The 12700-nt window shown below is 38.7% G+C and overlaps 1 protein-coding gene across 1 annotated transcript in view; it reads left to right on the top strand.

Moving 5' to 3' along the window:
• Positions 1-12180, top strand: part of THSD7B (thrombospondin type 1 domain containing 7B) — a 936033-nt gene extending 923853 nt beyond the window's left edge. Inside the window, exons 24-27 of the mRNA XM_045298904.1 lie at positions 1812-1894; positions 6408-6600; positions 10533-10620; positions 12159-12180. Coding sequence (XP_045154839.1) covers positions 1812-1894; positions 6408-6600; positions 10533-10620; positions 12159-12180 — 386 coding nt within the window. The remainder of the gene's footprint in view (positions 1-1811; positions 1895-6407; positions 6601-10532; positions 10621-12158) is intronic.
• The last annotated feature ends 520 nt before the right edge of the window (positions 12181-12700 follow it).

The following is a 12700-nucleotide window of genomic DNA, read 5'->3' as shown; positions in this document are numbered from 1 at the left end:
CACTTGTTGTTCCCTTGTCCCTGGGTTTGTTAACACCACTTCCTTTCCACCCCACCTCCTTCCCTCCCATATCCCCCAGGAACCATAGGTCCAGTTGTTTTCTTCTCCAGATTGTTTATCCTGTCAATCTTATCTAGATAGTCCTGCAGAGATAATAATATGCACAACACAAGACTGAGCAACACAAAGCAACAAAAGAACAAAAAACAATTTGAAAAAAAACAAAAACGATAAACCTGTAAATAGTTTAAGGTCTGTTTGTTGGCCTTTAAGAGTGTTTTCTGGTTCAGTCAGATGGGGTTCCATGCCCTGGCCCCAAAGTCTATTTTTAGTATTCCCTCGGGACTTCCTTTCCTTGCTCTGCTCCCCTTGCTGTTCTGTTGAATGCCTTAGTGTTTTGCCTCAGTTTGGTGGGGTCAGATTGGGGCAATTCCCACACTGTGTCTCCAGTGTTGTCCCCCATAGGGCCGTGGGTCAGTGAGGGACATTCTGTCTCAAAGTGGGCCCAGCCGTATGGTCCTCTCTGGGCACTGGCTGCTCTGCGCAGGAATATCATCCTCAAGACTCGGTGGGCCAGGATGTGCTCCACTCTCTCTTCCTCCCCCTTCATTTGCTCCCATATGCTCCAATCACACATGTCCGTCTCTCTGAGCTGTAGCTTCAGTGCTCTCCTCTGAAGTAAATTCTTCTAGGGGGAGGGGCAGCTGTCCACATAGTTGGGATTTGGGCCGGCCCACATAGTTCATTTTCAAGAGAACAGTTAAAATGCAATTGCTTTATACCAGAGGGAATACATGCTTAACTGTCTTCTACATTTATATGGTGGTTTGTTGTTAGGTGCTGTGGAGTTTGGTTCGGACTCACAGCAACTCTATGTACAACAGAAAAAAACACTGTGAGATTTTGCGCCTTTCTCACAATTGTTGTGTTTGAGCCATTGTTGCCTTTTTCATTGACCTTCTACTTTGCCAAGCACAGTGTGCTTTTTTATCCCTCCTGATAACATGCCTAAAATAAATGAAACCAGGAGATGAATATTTACCGAATCTTTGTCAGTGTAGCCAATGCTATGTAAATATAGGTTCAATACTTCCCTACCATACTAATTTACATTCCTAACCTAACTGACCCTAAGATGCTCCGTATGCCTCTCTTATTTCTAATAAAGAAAGCAGGAGTAGGGGTTTACTGCTCTTCACATCATTGGAACATGCATTCCCATGTGTTCACTCAAAAAAGTTTACTGAGCCCCTATACATACTGTTCCCAGTATATTGTGGCTCTTAAAAATGTGTGTGACTGTGTGTGTGTATTCTGCTTTATGTAAAGAATGTTATTCACATCCAATCTGTTTGATACTGTGATCCTATGAACTGATTAGTGGCATTCTTTTGATATTTGATTATTGGGTCAGCTCTGGTGCCTATGTGTTCAGGAGTTGTAGACAAATATTTACAGAATGAGTACGATGTTTTCTGCCCTTGAATTTACATTGATATTTAATCAGTTTTTCAACTGATCTTGACACGCATATTCTATGCTCTCAAATAGAACCATAGGATATAGTTATATTACTTATGAGTAGGCATAAACACTCCATTGTAGCATCCTCTGTTAGAAGAGTCTCCCATCTCAAACAATAGGTCTGGGGAACATGTCAGCCGGTATTAGGCAACCCTGTTGGCAGCGAATTAAAAAAACAATATTGCTACAAACCAGGCTGCATCCGAGAAGGGAGGGAAAAAGCAGTGTAAGTGAAAACACACTTTTCATCGAGAAATCTGCAACTGATTACGGCATCACCTTCCTAGGAGGCTGCTCCCCCCAGGCCCGCCCAGCTGCTGTTCGGCAGTGTAGCCCAGCCTGCAGAAAGCCTTTCTCCTACTGCACTCAGGTGAGTCACGTGTTAGAACCTTCTACAAGTATTTTCATGGCTGTATTATACATGTGCTGGTGAAAGTTCTTCAGTCTGCCACAACCCAAATAGCAATTCTGTGCACCTGCGATACCACCTAGAGGCATTTGAAGGTAAAAATTCCTCTTCAGGGCTAAGTGTTCAGGAAAGCAGGTTGCTGTTTTCTTGTTTTTGCTTTTTTCACTGTAAGACTCTCTGGAGCCAGATCAGTCTTTCAGGTGATTAAGTTACTGGTTTACTTACCAATATATTGTTTTAGTTAATTCATATCTTCTATTTTTAAATTTCCATACTTCAAAACTCGTTTGAAAGGTATTGTTAAATGCATGTTCATATGTGTTCATTTAGTTTAGTAACATAAATGTACCATGGTGAAGTAGTGGTTATGCGTTGGGCTGTTACCTGTAAGGTCAGCAACAAAACTATCAGGAAGATAAGGCTTTCTACCATCTCAGAAACCCACGGGGACAGTTCATCTCTGCCCTACAGAACAACTATGAATCTGAATTGATGTCATGGTAGAGTTTGAGTCAGATGATTACAATAGTGTGTTACCATCAGTGCTCCTGGAAAGGATGAAGGAGGGAGAATAAAGCAATTGGCTAAAGTGGTTCTCAACCTGTGTGTCATGACCCTTTTGGGGGGTCAAATGACCTTTTCACAGGGGTCACCCAATTCATAACAGTAGCAAAATTAGTTATGAAGTAGCAATGAAAGTAACTTACAGTTGGGGGTCACCACAACATGAGGAACTGTATTAAAAGGTCATGGCATGAGGAAGGCTGAGACCACTGGGCTGGAGAGTTGATGAGTGCTGACTTGATTGAAGTGTATGATGGTGGTCCACAGGAGGTGGGAGGGGAATCAGGGGTAAGCCATTGGGGCGTTGGAGCAATACTTTAGATTAAAGTTAGTGATCTGAAATGCAAACTCTTACCTAAGTTACAAATTTTTAAAAAAATGAACATGCAATCCTAATTAAGTAAAGTCAAAGTGATTCATAAGCCTTTCCAGCCCCACCTACTGCCACCCACACCCGTTCCCACCCCCACCCCACCCCTGATTTTTTTCTACTGTCTATTGTTTGTTGGAGGAAGGACAATTATTATCCATTTCAATTCCAGAGACAAAATAGAATTCTTACCTATCCTACCTCATAGTCAGCATCTTGACAAAGCTCCTTATACATGAACATGGATCCACAGACAAAGATGAAAGACACCTTGTCACAATACTAACTAGGAGTGTGATGCAAAGTGACACAGCTTAATATACGGAACGATTCATTTTCAGTGGTATTTGGCTTCATTTTCTTGGATGTGTGACTTTGATTAAGTCTTTCTTTCTGCATCCTTTTTCTCTCTAGACCCTGTTCTGACTCTTGCGTGCATAACTGGGCTTATGAGTGGAGAGGGAGTAGAGGCCAATTGTAGGCAGTGGTAGAGGGATCCAGCAGCTGGGCAGCAGCAGACCTCAGCATGAAGGACAGGTTGGGATTAGTGAACAGGAATCTATAACATCGGTGGTAGAGCTGAGTATCATTAACATACTTTTAACATTTCTACAAGAGAAAAAAGGATGTGGCTGATGGAAGAATGCCCCATGTTCATATTAGGAAGGCCTAATATAGAGAGAATGTTGATATTACAGAAAACATTCTATAAATTCAATGCCATTCTGATATAAATTCCAGAAATGGAAAAACTAATCACCAATTTTACATGGAATAGAAAGAAGCCCAGGATAAACTAAACACTATTAAAAAGACAAAAACAAAGTAGGAGGCTTATACCTCCCAGATACCAACGTATATTACACAGGCACGGTAATCAATACAGCTTGGTATTGAGATAATGCTAGACATGTACATTAATGGATTAGAACAGAGAACCAAGAAATAAAATCCAATACCTACAGACTCCTGATTTTTTTTTATAAAGGGCTAAAACATATTAAGTAGAGAAGAGATAGCCTTTTCAATAAATGGTACTTTAAAAAAAATGGATCTCTACCTGTAAATGAATAAAATAGGACTTGTACCTCACACTGTATATAAAAATGAACTCAAGATGGATTAAAGATCTAAGTATAAACCCTAGATCCATAAAAAATCATCAATAAAATACTAGGGGAAAACTTAAGAGCTTTAACACAAGGCATAAGTACACTACCAAACATAATAAAAAATGCCCATAATACAGAAGCAAAATAGAGGACTGGCGCTGTGGTAGTTCCATAATCTGTTGTCAATTTGAGACTTAAGAGTGAAAGTTTGGAGTTTAGCTTGTCAATCAAGTCACAGCTTGATGACCTCATTTGGAGGCGCTAAGGAGATAAATAGCTTGCTGGAGCCAAGACACATGCTCATTCCCTGTGAGACATTCCTGCAGACAGGACACATGGAGCTATGCTAGAGCTCTGGAACTGAAGGAGCCCTGCCAATGCTGAGATGCTTCCACTGCCACAGGAATTCCACAAGAATTTCCTCCCACTGGCCTGTGCTCTATCTTCCTGCATTAGGTGTCATTGCATGTGCTGCGTGAGTCTGAAGAGGACTTTATAGGTTAGTATTGGACATAAGGACTAATATCAGACTTCTGGACTTAATCTGGACTGGGTTGGAATGTTTTCTTAATGTGCAATTACTCTTTATATAAAGTTCTTTCTTATACGCATATGAGTGTCTGTGAATTTGTTTCTCTAGTTTACCCAGACCAGCAAAGGGACCATCTAAAATTATGGCATTTATTTATGTACACCACAAGACTTCATCAAAAGAGAAAGAAGAGAACCCAGAGACTAGGCAAAAATATTTGGCAATGATCTGTCAAATAAAGGGCTAATTTCAAGCATCTATAGAAAACTACAACATTTTAATAAGAAGAATACAAATAACTCAATAAAAATTGGGCACATGAATAGACAGTTTACTAATGATGACATCCAGGCAGCCAGCAACCGTATAAAAATGTTCACATTCATTAGCCGTAAGAGAAACACAAATTCAAATAACAATTCTATACTACCTCACACCTACACCCTTAACAAAATAATAAATTCTGGGGAGAATATGGAGCGATTGGAATTCTAATACATTGATGGGTGGATTGCAGAATTGTTTAACCACTATGGAAAGCGATATGGAACTTCTTTTAGAAATTGCAAAAACAAATACCTTATGATCTTGTAATCTTTCTAGATGGTATATACTGTAAAGAAATCAAGAACAAAGCAACCAGGTAACTGCACACCTATGTTTACTGCAGCAATTTGTATAATACCAAAAATTTGGAAGCAACCTAAAACCCATCCATAGAGGAATAGATAAGCAAACTGGTATATACCCAGAATGGAATAGTATGCATACTTAAAAAATACAGTGACAAATCGGTCAGATACCTCATGATGTGGACAAAATTGGAGGGCATTGTGTTCAGCAACTTCAGTCAATCTCATAAAGATAAATAGTTTATGATATATTATACAGGAAAAAATTAAAGTAGTTTTCACACCAAAGGATTTTGAAGACTTACAAGGACAAGGGGGACAGAAAGAAGGAAACGGGGAGGAAGCAAAGGTGGGAGGGAAGGTAGGAAAATAATTTTAAAAAAACAAAAAACAGGAACCACATGTCAGGGAATGTTGGTTAATGGGATTCTATCACTGTTTTGGTAAGATGAGCTGTCTAACTACAACTATGTATGGTATGGTTTTCTTTGTATGAGTCGTATTCCAGAAGCAAAATGGGACATTTTCTTTTCATAAATAATATTTAAATTTAAAAGAAAGGAGAGGGAAAAAGGGAAGGCTCACAGCCTTAAAACTCCTCCAGATTCCTTACCCACCATTGTCTGGGTGGTTCTAAAAGGAGGAAGCGTACAATTGACACAGACTTAAGTTCTTTTGTGACACCCAAGCTAGTTTGAAAGCAACAAAACAGCATAGTTGGCTAGTGGATTTGATCTGAGTGGATGGTGTAGATAATAGTTGCTCTAAGGAAGCAGGGCCAGGGATGTCAGAGAATGCATGCTGCCCGGAAATGCTGACTTAGCACGAACGGGGTCTGCAGTGTTCTTTCTCTCACACCAACGAGAGTGTGAGCTCATTTAGAGTGAAGACCATGCACTCTCATCTGTATTTCTGTAACACCAAACAAGGCTCGATATATTGGAAGAATTAAGTATGTATTTATTACATTAAAAATGCCTTAAACGTTTCTATCAGAGAGAAAAGGATGTGACTAATGCACTCTATCCAGGAAGAATTGTGATTTCATATTTATAAGGTGTCAGAATTGTCAACAACATATCAGACAATTTATATAAGGGGTGACTTGAATTCAGAAAGATGAATTTATTGGATTTTCATCTTATTGGAAAATGAGTTGCTGCAAATCCTAAATTGCCACGGTATTTTGTGCACATTGTTATTCCTCCACTTAAATTGTTCTTTTGCATCTGCATAACTTAAAACTATTTTTTTAATGCTGTAGGGTGGAGTCTGTGGTTGTGAGAAAGGATATACCGAGATAATGAGATCAAATGGCTTCCTGGATTACTGCATGAAAGTACCTGGCTCAGAGGATAAAAAAGCTGATGTTAAAAACCTTTCTGGAAAAAATAGACCCGTGAATTCAAAAATACATGATATTTTTAAAGGATGGTCTCTCCAACCCCTTGAACCAGGTATGTTTCCATTAGAAGAAGTATCAGTCTTCTTACAGGAGGATTTCAAATTTTGATCACTGCTCACAATGCAGAGAGGAAGGACAAGGATGGAGAGGAAGAAGCAAGGTTGTCTAGAAAAGACTTCCCAAATTTGAGTATTATGTAATAGTTATTCCCTTTCCATGTAAAATGTTGTCCTGCATAGTTGAGGGTAACTCAAGGTAAGTCTAGTTGGCAATGGATTAAGTAACCAATATATTATCATTTGAAGATATCTTGTAGGTGATAATTATCTCAGAGGAAAAGTTCGCTTAGGTTAATTTGAATTTGTTTAGGCAGTTGTTATGAAAGTAAAAATTAATACTGATTCTTATGGAATGTACAGAAATTTTTACAGAACCTACCAGGTTTGAGAATACTAGTGAAATGATAAAAAGTATCAATTTCAAAAGTTTGTATGCTCTTATTCCAAGAAGAGAATTCGTGTGAGGTCCAACGGAAGTGAGATCCATAAAGAAGGTGCTTAGCCTTTAATCCATAGATGGATTCTGAGGATCTATCTACCAGCTGAAGTAATGTTGTGTATGTGGATATCCATAGTGTGTGTGTGTATGTATGTGTGTGTGTGTGTGTGTGTGTATGTGTGTGTGTAGTCTAAGGCAAAATCAATAACTTTCCTTCGGTTCTCCCTGATGTAAATGGAGCAATCTCTTGGGAAGACAAAGAAGCAATATCTCTAGGAGTTGTAATGTACATTTAGTTTTCCCTAACATACATATTCTGGGAATTTATCATACAAATAGATTATATATCTACTGAAAGAAGTATGTACATGACATTCATTCTATGAACAGTTCATATACAGCAAATGACTGCTAACAACTTAAAGGTCTAAAATATAAACTGATGAAAAGAAAATATGGCACAACTGTGCATTGGTATCAAAAGATATTAAAGATAATGAGACAGACATATCATTAGAAACTGGTTTGCTTGATGATACAGTTAAGGTATTTGGCTGCTGCTAACCCAAATCTTAGAGGTTTCAGTTCACGCAGAGACACCTTGGAAGAATGGCCCGGCAACCTGCTTTTGAACTTTCAGTCTCTGAAAACCAGCCAACTCTGAGATGCATGGAGTCACCATGAGTCTGAATCAACTTCATGGCTACTGGTTAATTCAGTCATCTTTATCAACTAAGCATGGAAAGATTTCCAACATACATTGTTAAGTGAATTAATATGGACCTTTGCTGTCCTTTTGAAAATGTGTATTTCTGTTTGTGTGTGCGTGAGTGTGCATGTGTGCATGTGTGTGGATATGTATATGAGTGTGCATGTGTGTTTATGTGAGTGTGTGCCTGTGGGTGAGCGTGTGTGGGGGTGTGACTGTGCATGTGTGTGCATATATGCTTGTGTGCATGTGTGTGTGTGAGTGCCTATGAGTGTGGGTGTATGCGTGTGTGTGTGTGTGTGTGTGTGTGTGTGTGTGTGCATGAGAGTGCACACAAGCACTCACACTTGCAGAGGAAGACAAAGGATCCACTGGAAATGGGTAGCTGTGGTTGGTTCTGAGAAAGGCAGCAGGAGACGTAGTTGGACATGCATTCCTTCTCTAATAGTTAAATATTCTTCATGTAAATTATGCCATTAAAATTCTACTTTAAAAATTATAATAATCTTTGTGAATGAGCCACGTGAATAAATTAATGAACTGAGCCACATGCCTTTACATGGGGTCTTTTAAAACATTGTATCGATCCTCTCAAATTTTCCAACTCTATGAGACATTAAGGGTAAGGAAAAATAAGGTATGTTCTCCCGCAAAAAGACCATTTCCTTTTTTTTTGCTAATGAAAAACCCAACATAGGGAATTTCATCTTGAGTACTTCAAAGAGATCAAATTCAAAGCTTCACTAAAAGGTTGATGACCATAGAAAATACTGTTACTGTACTGATACTTCCCTCTAAAACCTGATTGAGGTCTGAAGGTGCCCTGTAAGCAAAAACTCTAATAGGTAGCTATAATGCAATTGAAAGTAATTGTGCTTTTATTCAAAACAAGACTTGTTTACAATATATTTTGATTGTTTTTCATCTGGTGGAAGGCTTTAGACTAAGATGCTGATACGTGTATTTTGGTCCTGCAATTAATTACATTCATGTAGTATAATGAACCTTCTGTGTATGCATAGCTTTCAGGAAGCAAAACAATTCCGTTGGGATGTTAAGCCTTTGCCTTTGTCAGTCCATTCTGTTTACTGTTTTCTGTCAGTCCATTTCATATGCTTACATGAAATAGAGCAAAAGCATTACCTTGCCAAAAACAACTCGATTTTCTATAATTTATATTAAAAAAAACATTCAATCAAGTTAATTCTTACATAGAAAAAGTCACAGAATGGGTTAGAATATTTGCATAAACCCACTGCTATCCTCCCCCACTACTGTTGAATAGACCCCTACTCACATTGGCTCTCTCAGACAGAAGAGGGTGGGCCACAGGGTTTCTGAGGCTAGGCATCTTTAAGAAGCAGACAACCACAGCTTTCTTCTTCAGAGCAGCCGGGGAATGGCTGGCCTTTAAGTCACCACCCCAAAGCTTAACTTACTGCACCACCAACACGCGTTTGCTTAACTCCAGAAAGTGCCAAATCCCAAATAATGCAAATTAGCTAGCTGATTTGGTCCTATGGTTTGCTTGCCCTACATCATTCAGGAACACGTTGTTGTTGTTGTTGTTGTTGTTAGGTGCTGTTGACCCTGTTCCAACACATGACGACCTTATGTGCAACAAACACAACACCACCCAATCCTGTAGCGTCGTCACAAACGGGCTTGCATCTGAGCCCAGGTGGCAGTCACTGTGTCAATCCACCTGGCTGAGGTCTTCCCCCTTTTGAGCCCCTCTTCTCATAGCGTCTCTACACACAGCATTGCCCAGGCCCGGCCCGGCCTCACCAGTGTTGCTATGCTTGACCCCATTCAGGAAATAGAACCCACCCACCACCGGGTGATCTAGTAGTTGCCTTTGCATGTGAAAATTGTTTCTTAATTCTAATTTTCATCTCGGTTCATTTTATGATGCCAAAATGTGTTGAAATCCTTTTCTGTTACATATATATTACTATGTACCCATGCACACAAATATAAAACATTCAGCCAATGTATAAGACTTTATGAAATAATAGTTATCAGTGTTTGATACTATTGAAAAAACTTGTCTGACATTTTACATTATCGCTTTTTTTGACATTTCATAGCTATCACTTATGGCAATTTTCATTTATGCATGGGGCCATTTTTACAAATTTCAGCATTCAGATGAGTAATAAAGCATCCAGCTAAATAAATATTTTAGAGCAACTTGAACAACCTAGGTTTTTTTGTTTTGTGTTTTTTAGGATTGATATGTTAGAGAATAAAGAGTAACATAAACTGTTTGTAACGGCAAAAGCTCCTGGAAAAGGGGCACCCTATAATACAGGGAAACCTGGTGGCGCAGTGGTTAAACTCCCAGGTGATGACTGACTCAAACCCGCCAGAGGCTTCCTGAGAGAAAGGCAGGCAGCCTGACTCTGGAAAGATTTGCAACCCAGAAAACACCACAGGGCATTCCTACCTGTCCTAGAGGGTCGTAACTAGTCAGGATAGACAACGGAATAATAATTTACAGCCTGTTTTTTTCACAGAACTAATTTGTATTAGGGAACCAAAGTCTGATGATGTTCCAGGGAAGAACGTGGCCAACGCCAGATGAGATGTGCACATGACCAAGTGCGTGAGAGCATCATTAACATCTGCAGCACAGGTGCAATTGGCTAAGAAGATGCCGAGTCTCATTTTGAGTCCAGAACGAACGGTTAATTTGGAATGGCCGGGCATTGCGCTACTTATTAAAACGCTGTAGACTTTGGTACCCTAAGCTGGTTATTTTCTGTTTTAAACAGATGGCCGAGTAAAAATGTGGGTTTATGGCGTTTCTGGAGGTGGTTTTCTCATCATGATTTTCCTAGTCTTTACTTCCTACCTGGTTTGGTAAGTACTAATTAGTAAAGTTTCTGTTTGTATGGGTGACATATTTACTAAATTTGTTTTTCATCAAGATCATTGACAATTTTAACATGACTTTTGATGCCACAAATAATCTCCACTAGTAGAATTGGGTGTTCATTGTTCCAAACTTGTGGGAACTGGGAAATCTTTATATTAATTGTGCTCATTTGAAAGAGCAAGATGATTTTATTTAATTTTTTAATAAACCAAACGGTGTGAAAAGTAAATCATTAAGCAAAACATCCCCACATTAGTAATTTGAGTAAAACTTTTTAGGTCTCTGATTGTCATTCTGGATTCCATATTGGTTTCTACTGGGGGGTTTTAATTAGTACTCATGTTTGGGTCAAACTCCTCAGAGATTTTGATTTAATTCATGTTGGGCGTGGCCACGTGATCTGACTGTTTGAAAGCTCCCACAGTCATTCTAATATGCCATCATGGTTCCATTAGTTAATTCTGGTTTTTAGTTCAAACATCCTGTAAGTGCATTTTTTTCAAATATTAGTGCCAGATGTTTATATTCACTGACCTGCTATTAGAACACATTTACCTGACTACCAAATTCATAAGCTCCAATGTTAAGTGACTAGTTTCTGAAAATGTATTATCTTCAGAAAAATTATAATTAGTTTATTGTACAGAATACATATTTAGTTGATGAGATGCCCCTGAAACCAGGCAGAATACATTTGCATGTTTTCAAATGTGTTAAGAATATTTTTATTAGCATTCTAAGCAGAATTTTCAAAGATTGTTTTTATCCATGAGATCAAAATGTTGCTTCCCTTTTTTCTCCACATACAGATATTTATATTCCATCAACCATCTCACAGGCTAATTCTGTGCTTTAATCTCAGGTTAAGCCCAGCCTTTGAATATCTAGCTTCACATTCTGTTTCCAAGGCTACACAGGTTTTCACACCTTTTCTCTTGGTCAGTGCAAGTTGGTGAAGAAAATCAGATGGCTTTAATTCTTTCTACCACCTGTAGTGATAGAAATTGAATCTCTAGAACTTGAATTTCCATCCAGCTAACATTTCCACAGTGTTATGGTGAAAAGTAACACCTTCAGCTAGTTATTCACCCTATAATCAAATTATTTCATCCATTTCTATGTTTAATTGATTAATTACTTTGTAAGTATCACCTGCATCTATACTAATGAGAAAAAAAAAGTGAAGTTGACTACTGTATACAAGGTGCAGAGTAATGGAGACTACTCACCACCAGAAAGACTAAAGCACAGAATAAGATCTTAAAGAACACAGCGCATGATGATTAGACAGATGGAAAAGTGTTCTCAAAGTAGTAGGCCAACATAGCGTATGGTAGATAAGATATTGTGATGCTCTATGGTCGGCCCTTTAAAAGCATGGATGAGTCCTAGCTGTTGATAGCTACCTCCTCAATTTTTGATTCTATGTTTTCTTCTTCCCTCAAATATCTAAGAGAGTAAAAAGTTAGCATTTAGTAACAGTGAGAACTTGTTCCTTTTTAAATTTCTCCATTCCCTTCAGCCTAAACATGTATTACCTTTAATGAATCCATCGAATAAGAAATATTTGTTGAGGCCCTTTTCCATAAAACCCTAGGCTCTGGAAATTAATTCGGTACTTCATTCACTTCTCGTTAACAATGTATATTTCGAGATGGTTCATTCTTTCAAAAATATCAAACATCAATGGAATTTCTCCTTACTTTTCAAGCAAGGAGAATGACATAAAAATCTATGCAGATATTTCTCATACCAATCCATGTTATCCCCAGGACCACACCCTTGGAACCCCTCTTCAGGTGTAGCACTATGTATTTGCACTCAGTACCCCTGCTTTCTTCAGAAGTTTACAGCAGTATGAGCCTAGCTAAAATGTTGCTCCTGGTAATCACCTATTACCCAACAGTGACTGACGTCCCATGACAGCAAATCAAAGTTCATCTTCCTGCTGCTTCACCAGGCATCTACAGTGGCCCACAATTTAATCCTGAACCACTCTTTCTACTACATTAACTAATTCCCTCTACTCAGACACAAATCCACCACATGTCCTCGTATTCTCAC

This window comes from Echinops telfairi, unplaced genomic scaffold, assembly GCF_000313985.2.
Source record: "Echinops telfairi isolate 266 unplaced genomic scaffold, ASM31398v2 ScPeMD7_4;HRSCAF=17, whole genome shotgun sequence".
Lineage (NCBI taxonomy): Eukaryota > Metazoa > Chordata > Mammalia > Afrosoricida > Tenrecidae > Echinops > Echinops telfairi.
Note: the sequence above shows the minus strand (reverse complement) of the source record. Positions and strands in the feature narration are given on the sequence as shown.